At 48.9% G+C, this 18686-nt stretch overlaps 1 protein-coding gene across 4 annotated transcripts in view; it reads right to left on the bottom strand.

The window, feature by feature from the left end:
* Positions 1-18686, bottom strand: part of NPAS2 (neuronal PAS domain protein 2) — a 171921-nt gene that overhangs the window by 14992 nt on the left and 138243 nt on the right. For all 4 annotated transcript variants that reach the window (XM_074404234.1, XM_010348623.3, XM_074404230.1 and 1 more), the window contains 9 exons: positions 18227-18345; positions 17464-17546; positions 16634-16740; positions 14276-14423; positions 11390-11474; positions 8988-9129; positions 8381-8490; positions 6161-6250; positions 1299-1445 (listed from right to left, as the gene is read on the bottom strand). In XM_074404234.1, coding sequence (XP_074260335.1) covers positions 1299-1445; positions 6161-6250; positions 8381-8490; positions 8988-9129; positions 11390-11474; positions 14276-14423; positions 16634-16740; positions 17464-17546; positions 18227-18345 — 1031 coding nt within the window. The remainder of the gene's footprint in view (positions 1-1298; positions 1446-6160; positions 6251-8380; positions 8491-8987; positions 9130-11389; positions 11475-14275; positions 14424-16633; positions 16741-17463; positions 17547-18226; positions 18346-18686) is intronic.

Genomic DNA, 18686 nt, shown 5'->3' with positions numbered 1-18686 from the left:
AGGGTGGACTGAGGAGGTAGGGGAGCAGCAGGGCTCTGGCGTGGCCCAGGCTGTCTGAGCGAAGCCTGCTCAAGGTGCACATGCCGTGTCTTGAGGGGAGCGGATAGGGAGGTGGCCTGTCTAGGCTGGGGCTCTTCTCTTTAAGGTGAGCAGCCACCTCTGAGAGGTCCATGCAGGGGAAGGAAGGGGAGGGACAGTGAGCATCTAAAAAGCCACCAGGAGTGCCCCTGAGGGTCAGGCGAAGCTGCTGGGACCTCAGGGAGGTAAGATGGCCAAACGAGCATCTGCCTGAGCCCCCTGTGCCACTGTATGTTAATCTTAGTGTGCACTGGCTCATGGCACTGTACCCTGACAGAGCCCACCTGTCACCTGTGGTAGGTGTGACTGCACTTCAGGAGCTTGTGGCCGGGGGAGGGTCTGGGTGGATCGTGATGGGGGAAGCAGCAGGGACAGTGCTCCAGCAGAGATGTAATTTCTGCTTCTTTCTGTCCCTTCTAAGGGTCTGCAAATGCTTAGTGCTCCTAGGGCGGATGCCAAGGTTAGCTAGAGTTACATTTACAACCAAAGTCTGGCTCAAAATCATGCACTTCTGAAGATACACGGTCCTGGACCAATATAAATAAAATATCATATATTGTTAAAAGAGATCCAATATATAAAGGTTTTCCTCAAAAAAACAAAACAAAACAAACCAAAACAAGACCGCTCCAAACAGTTCTAATATCTAGGGGTAACAGTGAGAGCTGCTGCTGGGGCTTGCAGAGTCTCCCTGCTAGCACACCACAAATGAGGGCCACCTGGGCGCCCTCTGCAGCCTCCAGTAGGCTGTGGTACAGATATCATCATTCCCACATCTCCCTCCATGCATGTATTGGATGAGAAACACCAGAGCTGCTTCCATCTCCTTCTGATGGCAGCCTGGGCTGGGTGCTAGGAAAGCAGAGTTACAGAGGTGCAGGGAGGTGCCACCCAGGACGGAGGCAGGCATCCACGCGGTGCCATCCAACGCCAAGTGCACAAGTGCAAATGCTGACGGAGGCAGCAGGCAGATGTGCCTGCCAGAGTGAGGGGCGAGGGAGGAGGACATCAGGGGAGTTTCATGTGTGGTGCGGAGGCGGGGATGAGGACCAGGATTTGTTCCTTGTCTTTTGCGGAGACTGCAATATGCTTCATAAGCAAATGGGGCTTGGCAGGGCAGTGCCCAGGGGTTGGAAGGAAGTCTTGCCTGCCCAGAAATGGTGGCAGGACCCCTTCCCACATGGCAGCGGGGACAGAGGCCGGCCTGGGAAGGGGATCACCTGGACGTTGGAGTCCTGGACCAGGCAGAGCTGCTCCTGGATCTTGTGGAGCTCTTCCTGCTGCCACCGGATATTGGCCTGCAGGATCCGCGTCCGCTGCTCCAGCTGGTCTTTGATGGTCTGGAACATGCTGAACTGTGCCGAAAACTTCAAGGCAGAGTTGAAAAACATAACCAGATGAAAGAGTTATTTCAGCCTTGCAGGCAGATCTTGCTGCTGCTCAGTCTGGACACTTCATTTCCCGTCCCTTAGCTGTCCTTTTCAGCGTCCCTAAGGAGCCCACGGCTGGGTCCTGGGCAGTGAGCAGGGGCTGCAGATGAGGCCTGGGCATCCCGGGACCCTCGTGCCAGTCTTTCTCAGGTGCCACCTGACAGCAGGCTCACCTGAATCTGCAGACCTGACTTACCACTCTGCAGTCTGGGAGGGCCACAGAATCAGGACGGGATTTTGTAAGCAGTGTTTAGAAACTGATATTCCAAATGTGGATAGAGGAACAAATGGTTTGGAGCAAAAGCAGGGCATCAGAGAGTACTGTGTCTCCCCCGCCCCCGCCCCCGCACCTCATTTAGTGCATAGCAGTTTGTATGTGAACTTGCCCCGCCCCATTTAGTGCATAGCCGTTTGTATGTGAACTTCACAGGCATTTTTGGGGCCTGTCATTACCCTAAATCTGATCCTGGCTCTCTCCAAATCAACCAACAAGGGACCATCAAGGCCTTGTTCCCCTCACCCTGCCCTATCCAGGCTTACTTAATACTAATCACGTCTCAGAAATCTGTGCAAAAAACAAAACAATCACCCAGTCTTTGCCCCAAGGGTCTCCCTCTCCAGTGTGACTCTTGGGGTAAAGACAGGGTGATTGTTTTGGGTCTCCCCTACCTTTGGACTTTTATTCCTTTCTGGGGAGGGAAGCTGGTGTTAGGAAACTTGCAGGTGGTCTCTGCCTCCTGTCCCCCGTCTCTCTCAACAAAGGCTCCTCTGCTTGCAGGAAATGCTGTGTGGGAGGGGTGGGAGGAGGGGCCTGTAGCCCCTGCTCTGGGCTCTTTGGGGCTATGGCTCCCATTTCTTGAGGCAGATTAGTTTGCTAGATTCATTTTTTCTCTTTCTCCCTTTTTACCATAACTTAGCCTCCACTCCCTCAGTCTCAGCTCCACAATCTCCCTGGTCTGCTTCCTGCCCGCTGTCTTTTCAAATGCCCCTGGAGCTTCTCCCTTTTCCTCTGCCCTTTGACCTCCCATACATGGAGCAGCAAGGAGACCAGGCAAGTTGAGAAACAGATAGGATGAAATAACTGAAAGCACAGCATTGAAGCAACAAAATAATAATTAAAAAGAACCAGTTAGAATAAGAACAACAGGTGCTGACATTTGCAGAGCCCCTCGGGTGCCAGTTGCTGCCCCAGCACAGGTACGCATGTTGTACTTCTTCACCATGAGCCCATGCCAGCCCAAGAGGCTGCACTCTGCTGGAAGTCACACAGCGAGATGATGGCAGCACCAAAATGTAAATCCCGTCTTGAGAGCTGAGTGAGGCCAAGAGGTTTTGCCCGAAAGACACTCCCACCTAGACCAGAATGGCTTTGACCTCAGAGTTCCTTTAAACGGAAGGTTCTGTTACTACCCATGCATTTAAACATACCTGCGTTGGGCTGAGCATGGTGGCTCATGCCTGTAATCCCAGCACTTTGGGAGGCCCAGGTAGGCGAATAACCTGAAATCAGGAGTTCAAGACTAGCCTGGTCAACATGGCGAAACCCCATCACTACTAAAAATACAAAAATTAGCTGGGCATGGTGGTGGGCACCTGTAATCCCAGCCACTCAGGGGGCTGAGGCAGGGAGAACTGCTTGTACCCGGAAGGTGGAGGTTGTAGTGAGCCGAGATTGTGCCATTGCACTCCAGCCTGGGTGACAGAGTCAGACTCCATCTCAAAAATAAATAAATAAATATTTTATTATAAAAATAATAAAATAAAAAAATGAAAATATCTGAGCTATCCCAGACTCACAAAAATTCCAGTCAGATTGTGACTAATCAATCCACTCTGCTAGGATTTTGAAAAAGAATTCAATGGAGAAAGCAAACGAGATATAGCAAGTATTTAATGAAACACAAAAGCTTCTCTGGCAGGTTCTACAAAGTCAGGAAACTCAGGGTTGCCCTTCCACCTGCAGTGGAGGTGGCTTGTGGTGCTCAGTTGGCTTGGAAAGGGAGCGTCGAGGGGCTGGATTAGGAAGTGGTAGCTGCCTCTCATGTTACTCTGATTTTTTCAAGGCCTTCCAGACAACCCATCATTTGGCCCTCCTTACCTTCTTGATGGTGATGTTTTTAACAAAGAGATCTACTCTAAAGACATTTTAGAACCACAGTATGAAGAAAGAGCTTTTTGGCAAACCACCAATTACCCAGATTTTGGATTTCATTTTTTCTCCTTTCCCTGAAGGGTAGGGGGAACAAGAGGAAAATCCTAGAATCTCATTTCACATGAAGTGGGTATGGGAAGAACTGTGTGACTTGGAAAGTCAGTATTATGCAGGGATGTCTTAAAGAATATAGTTACTGGCCTGGCGCAGTTGCTCACACATGTAGTCCCAGCATTTTGGGAGACCAAGTTTTGCGGATCATCTGAGGTCAGGAGTTCAACACCAGCCTGACCAACATGGCGAAACCCTGTCGCTACCAAAAATACAAAATTAGCCAGGCATAGTGGTGCATTCCTGTAATCCCAGTTACTGAGGCAGAAGAATTGCAGAGGTTGCAGTGAGCCGAGATGGTGCCATTGCACTCCAGCCTGGGCAACAAGAGTAAAACTCCGTCTCAAAAAACAAATGTAGTTATTATTAAGTATAGTACATCTGTCAGACTAACAAGTTCAATAAATGAAAAATTAGAATTCGAAAAGGGACTTCATCACACCATTGTGTCTTATGAATGTAGACATTCTTTACAATGCAAGACCTAGAAGTTAAAGAAATTTTCATTTTATGCCCCTTTGGATTAAAAAGTTACTAATTTCATACCAAATATGCCTTGGAAATTTAAAGAGAAAAACATTATTCAGGTTTTTTCTTGGCCTAATGAGGGTGAATATAGGCAGTTTTAATGAGTAGATTCCAGAAGGGTAGCTTTACACCACTCCTCAAGCCTGACTCTGGCAAGCAGCATGTGTTAGCTTGTGTCTTACTCCAGGAATTCATGAGAGACCCCCACTAAGAGGGCATATGTTCCAAAATAGTTTCATCAGTGGTGACAGCTGTGTGCCAAGACAGAGAGGGCCACCCTGAAAAGGGTGCACCTGGTGGCACCTGCTGCTGAACTGCCCTCTGAGACCCAGCTCTGGCGGTGGCCAGGGTCTGGGCAGAGCTAAATCTCTTATGAGGGAACTGAAGTCAGAGCTCAGGCCTGGGCAGGGCACCTAACTCCCCGCGTTCATAATTCCCTGCCGAAGCACACGCCTGGGCCCCTGTTCCCTGCTGTCCCCCTGCTGCACCATCTGGCAACCTCCTACCCACCTTTCCAGGGCCAACTCAAGTGTCGCCTCCTCCAGGAAGCCACGTCAGACTTCCCTGGGCAGAATATTTCCTTAACGGTTCTATAAAAATGCATGCCCTGCCACGGCGGTGTCTCTGTTTATATGCCTGTCTCTCCCTTTAGCTCAGAGTACTAAAAGCAAGGGCTGAGTTACAGCTTTACATCCCTAACACCTCGCTCACTGACTGACCCAAATAGTAACTCACCGAATGTTGTTGAAACAAGGAAGGAATTACTCAGCAAAGCCGTAATCCCTTTCTTTTCTTTCTTTCTTTCTTTTTTTTTTTAAAAACAAATGTGGTATTTATAGTGCTGGACTTACGGCTTTTAGATCCTTTCAATCTATGACATGCAGCCCAATTCAGACCTTTTCTAAAATACTTTCGCCAATTTGGAGTCATAAAGAACAAGAGGAATGTGGAAGAGTGGCAATGAGATGAACAGAGACTCTTAAAACAATTAAAAAACAGACACTGAACTTTGGCAGCAACTTGGATGGAGCTGGAGGTCATTATTCTAAGTGAAGCAACTCAGAAATAGAAAACCAAATGCCATGTGTTTTCCATTACAAGTGGGAGCTAAACTATGAGGACACAAAGGCATAAGAATAAAATAATGGGCCGGGCGCAGTGGCTCACGCCTGTAATCCCAGCCCTTTGGGAGGCTGAGGCAGGCGGATCATGAGGTCAAGAGATTAACATCCTGGACAACATGGTGAAACCTCGTCTCTACTAAAAATACAAAAATGAGCTGGGCCTGGTGGCACATGCCTGTAGTCCCAGCTATTCGGGAGGCTGAGGCAGGAGAATTGCTTGAACTTGCGAGGCGGAGGTTGCAGTGAGCTGAGATTGTGCCACCTCACTCCAGCGTGGCGACAGAGCAAGACAATGTCTCAAAAAAAAAAAAAAAGAAGAAGAATGGACTTTGGGTCTAGTGGGGGGAAGAGTGGGAGGCGTGTGAGACACAGAGTACTACATATTGGGTATAGTTAACACCACTCGAGTAACAGGTACACAAAATCTCAGCCATCACCTCTAAAGAACTTATGCATGTAACTAAACACCAGCTGTTCCCCCCAACTATTGAAATTAAAAAGGAAAAAAAAGAAAAGCCCAGACACTGGAGAAAGAACTTGGAGTCTGTATCTGGAGATGAGAGGGTGGGTGTGGGGGACCCTCATGGCTCGACATAACGCCACGTGTACATTGGGAGGGACGTTCCCCCACGTCGGGGCCTTGGTTGGGACCTAAGTATGCATGACACATCAGCACAGCACACGGCGTGCTTCTGGACTGAGAGGGGTTACCCTCTGTTTCCGGGTCCCAGACTTACCTGTGCCATGGGAGCAGGTGGGCTCTGCAGAATGGTCTGAGGCAGGAGCTGCTGTGCGAGGTCGCAGGATGATGGGGAAGGCAGGGGAGCCTGTGGGAGAGAAAGGGGCTTTGCTACCACTGCTTCTGCCGTTCCAGCGGGCAGGGATGTGGTCTCTTGGTCCGGTGGGTTCTCTGCCTTCCACACTGGGGTGGACAGCTGAAAGTCAAGACTTCTAGAAAGTATAGGTATCTGATTCCTGGCTGCACTGCTTCCCACGCAGGGCACGTGGGCAGAGCTCCCGCAGGGCTGGTGCAGGCTTCCGCCCCACCACTGTGTGCTCTGCCAAGCCCTGCTACCTGCCCAAGCTTGGCAGCTCAGCTTCGCTTCCCTTCCCTTGCCTACTGTCCTGGACTCTGCCTTGGGTGGATTTGGTTGCTCTTCTCCCATATGGATTAATTCTTAGTGGTGTCATCAAGGACAGTGTGGGTGGACTGCTACCATGAGCTGGCTTGTGTGCCTGTATCTTTTCTGCTCAGTGCTAATGCAGATGGGCAGACATGCCATTCGTGTCTGTCCATGAACTCGTCCAGGCAGTGAGGACTGGGGCAATTTCAGCAGCCTCTGCCCAGAACCGTTTGAGAGACTCCTGGAAAGTGAGCTGAGTCACATCTGTGTTCCCTGATCGCTCGGGTGGGTGGGGAGAAAATGTATGAGAACAAGAAATGAAATACTCTGCTTCAAGGGCTAGTGGATTTTTTTTTTTTTTTTTTTTTTTTAAAGAACAGTGAAAGGACTCGTCTGAAGTTATTCAAACACGGCGGCCCCTAGTTGCTAGGGCCTATACAAAAAAGCAGCTCAAATGGAAGTGTCACCCAGGACAGCACTGGGAGGAAATGACACCAGGAGAACTTGTTTCAGTGAGAAGTCCCAGGCACAGGGCTGAACCAGAAGCTATTCTGGGCCCTGTTTCCCTGCACAGCTGGGAGGAGACAGAAGCACTCTGGGGCTCTGTCGTTGGCAGAATGAGTCACACTGGACAGGCAAGAGTCTGGAAGAATGGCAGGCACAGCTTGCAAGCGCATCTGGAGGGGGCTGGAGAGAAAGTAAGTGGTCTTTGTCATGTTCTACTTGCAAATAAAATGTGTCACCCAAGCTTCTCAAGCAGGGTGTGCATAGCCTTTATGGAGACAGCAAGCAGGAAGGTGGCACGTTCACTCCATCTCCAAAGTGACAGTGAAGTGTGGGGGGGTGGGTGTGGAGGTGGCCCCTAAAATTCCTAAGCACTTCTCCCATCTACAAGTAGGGGTCTATATCCCTCTTGATGGGTGAGCTCAGGACTGCTTTGACCAAGAGGTATGGCAGTGGTGACACTATGTGACTTCCATGGCTAGGTCACAGAAGGCTGCATAGCTCCTGCCCAGCTCTCCGGGTGTTTCCTCTTGGAATCTGGAATCCCACCGCCATGCCAGGAGAAGCCTAAGGCTGGAGAGGCCCGTGCAAGTCAGTGACGGATGGCCTCCGCTGATCCCAGCCCTGGTGCCGGACATGCAAGTGCAGACACGATCTGGGGTGTGAGTTCTCTAGCCTAGGTCCATGAGACCCCTGACACCAAGGGGTAGAGAAGTGCCATCCCCATGATGCCCTTTCTGAATTTCTGACCCAGACTCCATGAACTTGATAGACGTGGTTGTCTTAGGCCACTAAGGTAGGTGTAGTTTGCTACCTGGCAATAGATGACCAGAGCAGTGCATGCCAGTGACTTCATACACAGCCAGTGTGCTTTCTCAGGGCCATGCAGCCGATGTTCTGGAAGGATCTGGCATATATTGGGGACACTATCTGGTATGCGCAGAGGTACATCTTTGTTGACACTGAGCTGCTCAAACATTTTCACTGGCATGAAAGGGGATTCAAAACGGAAGAATCTTAATTGTGTAGCCCCAGAAGCTCTGGGGATATGATGGTGTGACCCCAGGTTTGCAGCTTTGCCTTTTATCCTTAAAATTCACTCGGATTTTGTATTCTACGGATATGCATCCATGTTAATTTTGTCATGCAAATGTTTAAAATTAGTTGCCAATTAAATTACTTAACTTCCCACCCCCATCTGCCACCCTACACTCTCAATCCCTAAGTGAAACGGATTCTCTGGGGAGAGGCAGCACACTACCCGTGGCTCTGCAGCCCCCACCACATTGCAGCATACTCCTGTGGAGGAGTTTGGGGTCACACACTTACCGGCATGGTGGCTGCCTGGCTGAGCCCAGGGACAGGTAACTCTTGGGGCAGGGTGGCCGGTCTTGGCAACGCCGCGGTGCTGGCCTCAGCCATCAGCTTGGTTGGAGTGGCTGTAACAAAGCAACGAATGAAATTCCTGACTTACGTGTACTTAGCATGTACTCATCCGACAACCATGACCGCGGCGTGCACAACACAAGAGCTTAGCTGCGACCTCTGATGAGGAAGTCCACCACGCAGGGCTGAGCTGACCCCAGAAGCCCAGCCTGGGAGCAGGCAGGAGACACCACAAACACTCCCTAAACTTTACTTCTGCTGCTTGGTCCAATGAGCTGCCTGATCAGACGCCTCCCCAGAATTACTAAAAGCAGCCAAGGGATCAGATCTACGTGCCACCCACTCAATGTCTTTGTTTGGCTCTGAACAGATAGCAGAGTGTGGAGAGGTGATCAGAAGGGAGGAAGTCTGGGAAAGGAGAGGAGGAGTATACATCGCACGGTAACCTCTGTCGGAGGCACAGACTGCCCTGATTCCGCTCCAGCCTGGGACCCTCTATGGGGCTGATGGGGTCCCTCATCCCACTCCCCATCCATGGAGTCGCACTCACAGGTGGGTTCTGACATGGCTGTATGTGAGGATTTGTGGGAACTTCTTGAGGACGCCGATGGCGAATGACTGGTGTTAAGGCCCGAGGCGCCCACATCGAGTGCGCCAAAGTGCTGCCGAGGTTCCAGGCTGGAGCCCTTGTCCTGAAACACACACGTCCAACAGTCCTCATGTCAGCATCAGGAGGAAAGAATCAGTGGGTGTGACCTTAGTTCTAGATATGTTGACAACCTCAGAAGCTGCTGAGACAAATACAACAGCTGTTTGGGAATGACTCCAAAGACGCTAGGGGAGAGCGTATCCACAGGGGTAACCCAGAGGCCCAGAGAGGCTTGCAGCTGCTAGTTCTGGCCTTTTGTTTTTATTGTTTACCTTTCGTAACTGACTTTGCATTTTATTTTTTCCTCAACAGTTGTCACCTCACCACCCAGCATCTTGGCTTTCCAAGAAGAGGGAAAGAGGTTCTAGAAATAAGGTTGCCACTGGCAGTGGATTCTAAACTCATCAGTGGGACAGGTGTCTTTGGACCTTCCTGGGCTCATCCCAGGCTGCCTCCTGTTACTCATCCTCTGCAGCCTCAGTGTCCCCTGGAGTGGAGAACCGGTGAGGGCCAGGGGTCGCCTGTCTTTCGACCTCTTGCTCCTGACTGACCCTGGTTCCCCGGATGTCTCTGCCTCAAATACAGTGTGACAAGGAAGCAGCTGTGACAGTCTGACACCGAGGGGCCGGTTTTCCATCCTCTGTGGCTTAGCTGTTATGGACACATGAAAACAGGTTGGGACCAGGTGCAGTGGCTCATGCCTGTAATCCCAGCTCTTTGGGAGGCCAAGGCGGGCAGATCATTTGAGGTCAGAAGTTCAAGACCAGCCTGGCCAACATGGTAAAACTCTGTCTCTACTAAAAATACAAAAATTAGCTGCATGTGATGGTGCATGCCTTTAGTCCCAACTACTTGGGAGGCTGAGGTAGGAGAATGGCTTGAATCCAGGAGGTGGAGGTTGCAGTGAGCTGAGATCAGGCCACTGCACTCCAGCCTGGGCAACATAATGAGACTCCGTCTAAAATAATAATAATAAAAAACAAAACAGGTTGGGATAATTTTTAAGCTAAAGAAGAAAACCAAACAGTGATTACCCTCCTGAGCTGTGTTCCTACCTAGTCTTAGAAGAATGGAAGCTGCCAGCATCTCTGGGCAATGTCAATGGGCTGGTCTGTGTACCACGGCCTGGGGTATGAAATCTCGTGCGTGTGTCTGCGTGGCTGTTTTGTCTTTTGTGTCATGACTGCAAGGGGGTGGATACTGCGCATATAGAAGGGCTGAAGTGATTGACATGTGACCTACAGGCCTTTGTGCAAAACAGAAAAACCAAATGTGGTTGGATGTGCTAAGGTAAATGGCAATTTAGGGACCTCGCTGCTTTAGGGAGCCTGGTCTCCCTTTGACCAGGCTCCTTAGAGTGGGGTCCCCGGACCACGGCTGTTTGTGAATTGTGTGTTCCTAGTCGGCAGAGAAGTTAGTCCAGGAAGTGAGAATAAGCATGGAGGAACTTCGGTGCCCATTTGACTTCTCTGCACATCAATCCATGCACGGGAATCTGCGTTTTACAAATGCATTGGATAGTGACAGACGGCGAAGCTTAAAAAACCAAACTGGTTCAACACCACAGATAGTTTGGGAGCTTTTACTTTAAAGGAATTTCTTAACCCAGTGCCTAAGATTGTGTTTGTGTTTATACATATGTGCATTTTTATGAGAAGATGTTCTTCCACAGGGCTCCAGTACTCCCCGAGGATCAGAAACCTCAGTGATAGATTTCTGACTGGATGATATGTACTATGCCGTGCGTGTTCTTCAGCTGTGATGTATGGTGTGTCTAACACCTGCCTATTAGCAGCTGGATTCCCTTCTACAACGTGATATATAATGTATGGTGTGACAGAGCTGGGTAATAAACACTTCCATAGACAATGTCAGCTGTGTACTATCCGTGCGCTGGTGACGAATCACCACAGAACACACCACCACACAGCACAGCCGCTGGGGGAGCTCCGTCAGGGCACCCACCGCTTTCTGATCTTGAAAGGTGGTTTCTCCTTCCTCCCAACGTGGCCCTTCATGAGTGAGAGATCTTCTGTTGGGCCACAGACAGCTTGAAAGGCTGGACCATGGCTGTGGCACCAGCCTCTGGCCCCAGGCTCTGGATTTGGGGTCACTAGCAACCCTGGAAGTTGAGCTTCACCAATTCTAAGATGTATTCCCCACTCCAGCACTCAGATTTGAACACTTCTGAAATTAAAATGTGCCCTTCCATTGATGAAAATAACTCTTGTTTCAGAGACTGGTTGGCAGCATTTTCTTCCTAGTCAACCTTTGCTGTATCTGCCTGGCCATGATGGACATACCTTTAGTGCTGAGGAGTGGAGGGCCTCGGATGACGGGTCTTCCAGAGCCAGCTCCTGTCTCCTTTCCACCCGGACATCTGCGTAACTGTGCAGGAAATGAAGAGACCACAGTGGAAGTGGGGTGTTCCAGGACAGGACGACACCCCCTGAACAGACTGCAAGGTGCATCGAGGTTCTCTGCATAACACCCGCCCCCCACAACAATCAACAGAGAAGCCTAGTCTGTTACTCTTGGAAGGTATAAGCGTCATTCTTTGCCTTAAATTCCACCCGAGTGACTTATAATATTACATTCAAAATCATTTTATTTCTAGGATGTCTTTATTCCCCTCTCATTTACTATTCTTTTTACTTCTCTGAAATCTCCAATTGTAATTGTCTTTAAAAAATACATTTTTGTCTATAGGATAAGCTTCTGCCTTTAAATAATTAGAAGCCTTTCTTAAAACCTGTTCAGTCTGGACCGTGCATATGGAAGAGTGACAGAAAACTTTTTTAGTAGTTATATTTCTCAGAAAGTTTCCTCTCAAAGAAACCCAGAACTGGCCAAATCCAGACTGCAGATGTGCCCACAGGCCCACTTGTCAATAGTGTGGGTAAATCGACTCAGCACAGTGATACCCAAGTGACCCTGTGATGCCTCTGCCCTGGGTGTGGAGACCCTGGGGCAAGAGACCTTGGGAAGCAACGTGGCTCCTGAGCCTCTGGAATGCCTGCCACCTGATTCATTCACTTGGTTCCCTCCCTCCTTTCTCTGAGCATTTCTTCCAAGGATTTGAGAGGTAGAGGATAGAGAAGAGCTGGGTAGAGGGCACAGCCTGAAGAGTGAGGGGTCAGTGCTGCCCAGCCTTCCCTGGGAGAAGGGGGCCCTCATGCAGAGGACCAGGCTGAGTGGCAACAGGGGGGCTGCCATGGAGTCAGAGACCAGTACTGCTGTGTGCCCGGAGGGGGCGGGGCTGGGAATCGAAGAGCGAATGCCTGAGTGAGGGCATGAAGCGTGATAAAGTGGCATCAGGGTCACTGGCTGCTGAAAACTAGTGTTTCTCCCTTCTTCTGCATGTTAAGGAAGAATGCTTGACTTGGCGACCTGATGTATGTATGGTGTGTGTGTGTGTGTGTGTGTGTGTGTGGTGTAGTGTCTGTCTACATCTGTCTGTTACCTGTATATAGTCATGTGCTTATAAGATGTATTGAGGCTTCCCTAAGATTAGAACACTGTATTTTTAAAATTATGCTTTAAGTTCTGAGGTACATGTGCAGATCATGCAGGATTGTTACATAGGTACACACATGTCATGGTGTTTTGCTGCATCTATCCCCCGTCACCTACATTAGGTATTTCTCCTAATGTTACCCCTCCCCAATCCCCCCACCCCCTGCTATCCCTTCCCTAGCTCCCCCACCCCCAAAAAGGCCCCTGTGTGTGATGTTCCCCTCCCTGAGAACACTGTATTTTTATTGTACCTTTTCTGTGTTCAGATATGTTTGGAGGCACAGATACTTATACCTGTGCCATGACTGTCTGCAGTGTTTAGTACAGCAGCATGCTGTTCAGGTGTGCAGCCTAGGAACAATACACTCTGTGGTACAGCCAAGGTGTATGGTAGGCCACACCATCTAGGTGTGTGTGAGTACACTCTACAGTGCTTGCACGAGGACAAAATCACCTAACAACACATTTCTCGGAACAGATATCCATTAGTAAGCAGCAAGTGACCGTATATAAGAAACGCATATGAAATTTGAAGTAGTTTTTAAAAAAATTCTATGGAATACTATGCAGCCATAGAAAAGACTGAGTTCATGTCCTTTGCAGGGATGTGGATGAAGCTGGATGCCATCATCCTCAGCAAACTGACACAGGTACAGAAAACCAAACACCACATTTCTCAGTCATAGGTGGCAGTTGAACAATGAGAATACATGGACAGAGGGAGGGGAACATTCCACACCAGGGCCTGTCGGGGGTGGGGGAAAGGGGAGGGAGAGAATTAGGAGAAATACCGAATGCATGTGGGGCTTAAAACCTAGAAGATGGGTTGATAGGCACAGCACACCATCCTGGCACAGGCAAATCTATGTAACAAACCCGCATGTTTTGCACATGTATCCCAGAACTTAAAGTAAAAAAAGAAAATAAAAAAGAAAGAAATGCTGTCCTTCCAACGTTTCTTTCTTTGCCCTTCTCCAAGGCTCTTCTGGAGGCCAGCTGAAAACTAATTTACATTCTTAAAGTTTCTGTAGTAGGGGAGAGGACCGTTTTCTCCTTCATCCTTGGGAGCTGTGACCCTACAAATGCGGCGTCTATGAAACCCTGGACATGCGGCATCTCTTTGAAGTCCTGCTCACCGCCCCTGGGTGCACAGCTCCCTGAGGCCAACAGGGACCTACCGGGAACCCGTGCTGACTGGCAGCGAGGCTGTTTTCCCAACACTGCCTCAGTTGCCAACAGGGGTTTTTAAAGCATTAAAAATAAAGGGGAATATGTGTTTGAGTTATTTAGAGGCAAAATTTAAATTTTCTGCTCAAAGCAGCGACAAGGGAAGGGTGTGGGTTGGATGGAGATGGGAAAATATGTAAGTAGGTCAGTGAAGCAGTCACTTACTAAGTAATATCCTGGCAGCCTGCGAGAGTCCATGAGGCGTTCAAAGGGGCCTGACTGAGAGCTTGAAAGGAGTCTCAGCCCTGGGAGGGCAGGGCCAGTGGGGCCTGGAAGCGAGCTGAACTCTGGGAATTGTGCCGTTAGCAGCAGGGGATGGCCTGGGCTTGATCCTCAAAATGAGGAACACCTGAGTGACTGCTGATCTGACTCGGCCATCAGGGGCCACCCTGTGCCCCTCCAAGGTGAAACAAGGACGGAGTCACGGTCCTCCCCATGCACGGTACCTGACCACCGAGTGTGTGCACACGATGAACTCGGGCTTGGAGTTCCACTGATGGTAGGTGATGTAGTAGTGAGTCTGCAGCCAAATCCACTGCTGACCTTTGGTCAGAAACCGGTAGCAACACGACTTCCCTTTGCCAAACTGCATCACTGTGAGCAGAAAATAGATGCTGCATATAACAAATGTTAATATGAAACCGATCTTTTCTTTTTACTGTTCAGCTTTCAAAAAGACAATACCAAACATGGCTTATTTCCCTGGTTGCCCTGTATTTTAAGTGACTATCAGGATAACGTTACACTGTCATGAATTCTTAAACAGTAGAAAAATGATCCATATACTTTCCCAAATGCTCAGAAGCTTAAAGCGATCCTCAAATAAGGGCAGATGCAGACAGATTTTCAAACTGCAGGTTGAATAAAAAAAGAGACCCGGGTTTGCCTGGTGCCCATCTTCCTGCTGCAGATGGAGCTGTCTTTGGAGCTGCAGGAGCCCAGGAGAGAGCATCCAGAATTGGCCTGAAAACAGACCTGCCAGCCAGCAACCTCTGGATGGATTCCGTGACTGTCAGTCAGCAGTTCACGTTCAGCTTACACAGTTCTCAAATAAAGAGTCAGGGACAGATGCCTCCACCCCAGGCTTCCTCCTTCCCCACAGCCGCTTGGAGTCCCCCCGACAGTGATGTCTGCTGGTGGCTTCTCTAGGGATGTACAGAGCAGAATGGATGCTGATGGTGTATCAATCAGCCTGAGCAGGGCAGAAAGATGGACTATGGATCCAAGGAAGAACAACTGGGGTTTTATTGCCATAGTGCCTGGAATTTACCACCTCCTTAGGTAAACGGCTAAGAGAAGTCTCAACCAGGAAACTGATGCTATGAAAGGACACTGACCTGGAGAATGTGATTATCTGAAGAGGAAAAAAACGCAGCAGATTGAGGGTGTGGGCTCTGCAGAGCAAGGACGTCTTGCCCAAGCCATGGAGAAGCCTTTCAACTGCTAAATGTAATTCTTCACTTGGGGATCTTGTAAATATAGATACCGTGATTGAGTAGGCCTGATTCTACAAGTGTTGCAAACTTCTGTGATGCCTACCCATCTGGTCCTAGACCATGTTTTGAGGGACAATTAAAGTTTTAATGATTAGCTTTAAATTCTAACAGCTGATCCAGATGGAACTCAAGCCTATTCTTCCTTCCCTCTCCATAGAAGAGAAAGTTCTGGCCAGGCACGGTGGCTCATGCCTGTAATGCAAGCATTTTGGGAGGCTGAGGAGGGCAGATAACTTGAGGTCAGGACCCTGAGAACAGCCTGGCCAACATGGTGAAACCGTATCTCTACCAAAAATACACAAATTAGCTGGGCATGGTGGCACACGCCTGTAATCCCAGCTACTCGGGAGGCTGAGGCGGGATAATCGCTTGAACCCGGGAGACGAAGGTTGCAATGTGCCAAAATTGTGCAACTGCACTCCAGCCTAGGTGACGGAGAGAGAATCCATCTCAAAAAAAAAAAAAAAAAAAAAAAAGTTCTAATGGATACTAAAGGTGAGGCATCTTTTAAAGCACAATGATAGTGGTCAATTCATACATCAGATCAATAGATCAATGTTCCTGTTCAAAGTTAGAGAGTTGGCACTGAAAATACAGCTTCCAGTGGTTAGTTCCTGAAGCCACTTGCTAAGTGAGAACTTGGACAAACTTGTAATTCTTACTCCCCATATCGTAAGTCCTATGCCCCATGTATCTGCTAATGTGCTTCCCTCTTCTGTGGCAAAGAGCCTTCCCTGACCCCCGCCAGTGGTGAGGGTCCTCTGGAGCACCCCCAACATGCTGTGTACATCCCTTTCAATGCACTGACAACATTCTACAAAGTCACCCATTTCTGGCTTTCCCAGCAGAGCTGCCCTGCAGGACAGCAAGCAGGTACTGATCATCCCCATATGCCAGCCTACTCAGTATCTGGCCTAGGGCTAGTGACCAATACATATCTGCTGATGAAAAAAACAGTTATGAGAATTCGGTGTTTTATCTCTGAAATGTATTGCATAACTTAAAAAAAAAAATCCCTGCATCACCTTAGTTTCTTAATTAGGTTTAAACGGGGCACCTCTCTGGATGGTAGTGGGAAGGTGCTGGGGTTTGGGGCCAAGTTAATTCCAGGTGAAAACCTGACATGGGGATAAATGCCGATGAGGGCCTCCACCATGCCCCCAGATCATCTCAGAGAACACCAACTTCCCCACCGTAAAAAGAAACCAGGTAACGAGCAGAGACTTCTGGAGTCCCAGAGCCCTGCTGTCTGGGTCCCGATGGAGTGAACGCAAGGCCCCCACGCCTGGGCTGGGCAGTGGTACTCACGGTGCTGGTGGCACCTGGCCAGGAGCTCCAGGTCATCGATATGGTAGTAGTCATAGCCCGAGGTTCCCAGCACTTCAAAAGGCAGGTATCCTATGATTGGAGGCGCTCTGCACAAGGACAAGGGGCATTTGTCATCAGGGAGGAGAGAGACACACTGCAGGGCTCACCCTGGTGGCCATGCCTTGCCATGAGCAGGGCTGTATGTTTCATGATCAACATGGAGGCCTCATTTCTCAAGAACAAGGCGAGAAAAATAACTTTGCAATGGTCAAAAACAGAGAGGCTGTGTTTTCCAAAGGGCTCAACTTTTTTTTTTGGCAGTAGATACTCCTTTCCCTTGGCATAACTTGGCCAGAATAACAATAAGCTTTATCACTACTGGGTAATTAAAAACAGCTACAGATCGGGTCAGCCTAACACCAAAGCATGATACAAAATGAAAGGGTGGGGAGGGGAGATTTGAAGTTCTTCACCTGCAAATAATGTTACAAAGGAAAAAATAAAGATTAGGCTAAAGGATCAAAGGATGTTGAAAAAAATGAGATGGGAGATTTCTCTCATATTTGCTGCTGCCTTACTGGGATCTGGGAAGGGCCCTAAGTAAGGATCATCCCAAAGATGCCCCGGGGCTGAGGCATCTGACCCAAACACAGAACATATTCACGATGCGGCAGATGTAGTTGGAGAGAAACCACCCACCCTTGGCAGGGACGAGTCAGTCTTTCTCCTTCAATGGGCCAGGGCCGACTCACCTCTCCCAAGGAGAGCCTGGCTCACGCAAACAAGACTTGAGAAGGGCCCAACCCAAATATGTTTTTCTTTTCACAAACCTGTGATCCAGAAATAAAAATTTCCATTCCAAGCTATGCCTTGAAGTGAATTCCTCTAAAGGTTCGTCAACTATGCACATTTCCTGTATTGGAAGCAGGAAAAAAAAAAAGTTGCTTGCGTGCCAGATGCTCACCCTAGGTTTGTTCAAGAGGAACGCATGGTGGGTAACAGAAGTTAAAATCATTTCGAGCGAGTCTCCAAGTCGTGTTGGACTGAAACTCATCATCTGTAGCTAATTTCGGTATTAGCTGATACTAAATTTATTTCACAAGCTGGGGAAAAATACCTAGGAGCCAAAATGTCACACCATCCCTTCCCATTATCGAGAAGTGTGGTAAACATGTGGAAAATGGGTTTTCATTTGAATCTGAATTACTCATTTAACTCAACATTCATGCCGTAGACATTGAAGCAATCACAGACGAGAGAAGGCAGACAAATCCCCAATACTCCGACACTCGGTTCTCACTCAGGCCTGCCCTGAATGGTATTAACGCCGGTGTGAAAGGTAGGAAGATTTACAGTTATCTAACAGCACCTCTGCAGGCTGAACAGCAAGGGATGCTGTCTTCAAACAAAACAACTTGCAGAAACAGGGCAGGGGAAAGGGCGTGTTTGCAGGCATAGAAGCCAGACACTTCGATTTTCAAAACCAGTGACAACTTCACTGAAATTTATTCCCTCCCAAAAGACCATTAACTACATGTAACAAAATGTGACTCAATCATAACAGCTCCGCACAGGTGCCTCTCAGGTACTTGCCTTTAAGAATTGTGGTGTTGCCAGACGAACAGTGGCAATGAAGCAAACCTCCTTTCCTAGTGGCACCCGGCAAGGTCTTGAAAGGGTGTTGTCAAAACCGTTACAGGAGGGGCTAGGCACTGGGGGGTTGGAAAGAAGAGGACGTATAGGTTAGTCCTGTCTGGTGACAGCAGCCAGCCCCTAGCTGGCTTAGCTCTAAGCCAAGCACTGCCCCCAGGGTTTATGTACAGTATATTAACTGATTTTATTCTTACAACAACTGGACAAGGTAGGTCATACTATTATTCCCGTTGCACAATAAGGAAACTGAGGCACAGGGGGACATAACTTGTGCAAGACCAAAAAGCTTGCTAGAGCTGAGGTTTGAGTCCATGCTGGTCACCAGTATTCAGCACTGCCTCCCACTTCCACTAGCCCTACGGCTTATTATGATGGGAAAAACAGTCTACAAAATGGGAAG

This window comes from Saimiri boliviensis, chromosome 1, assembly GCF_048565385.1.
Source record: "Saimiri boliviensis isolate mSaiBol1 chromosome 1, mSaiBol1.pri, whole genome shotgun sequence".
NCBI lineage: Eukaryota > Metazoa > Chordata > Mammalia > Primates > Cebidae > Saimiri > Saimiri boliviensis.
This window is presented reverse-complemented; position numbering and strand designations above follow the sequence as displayed.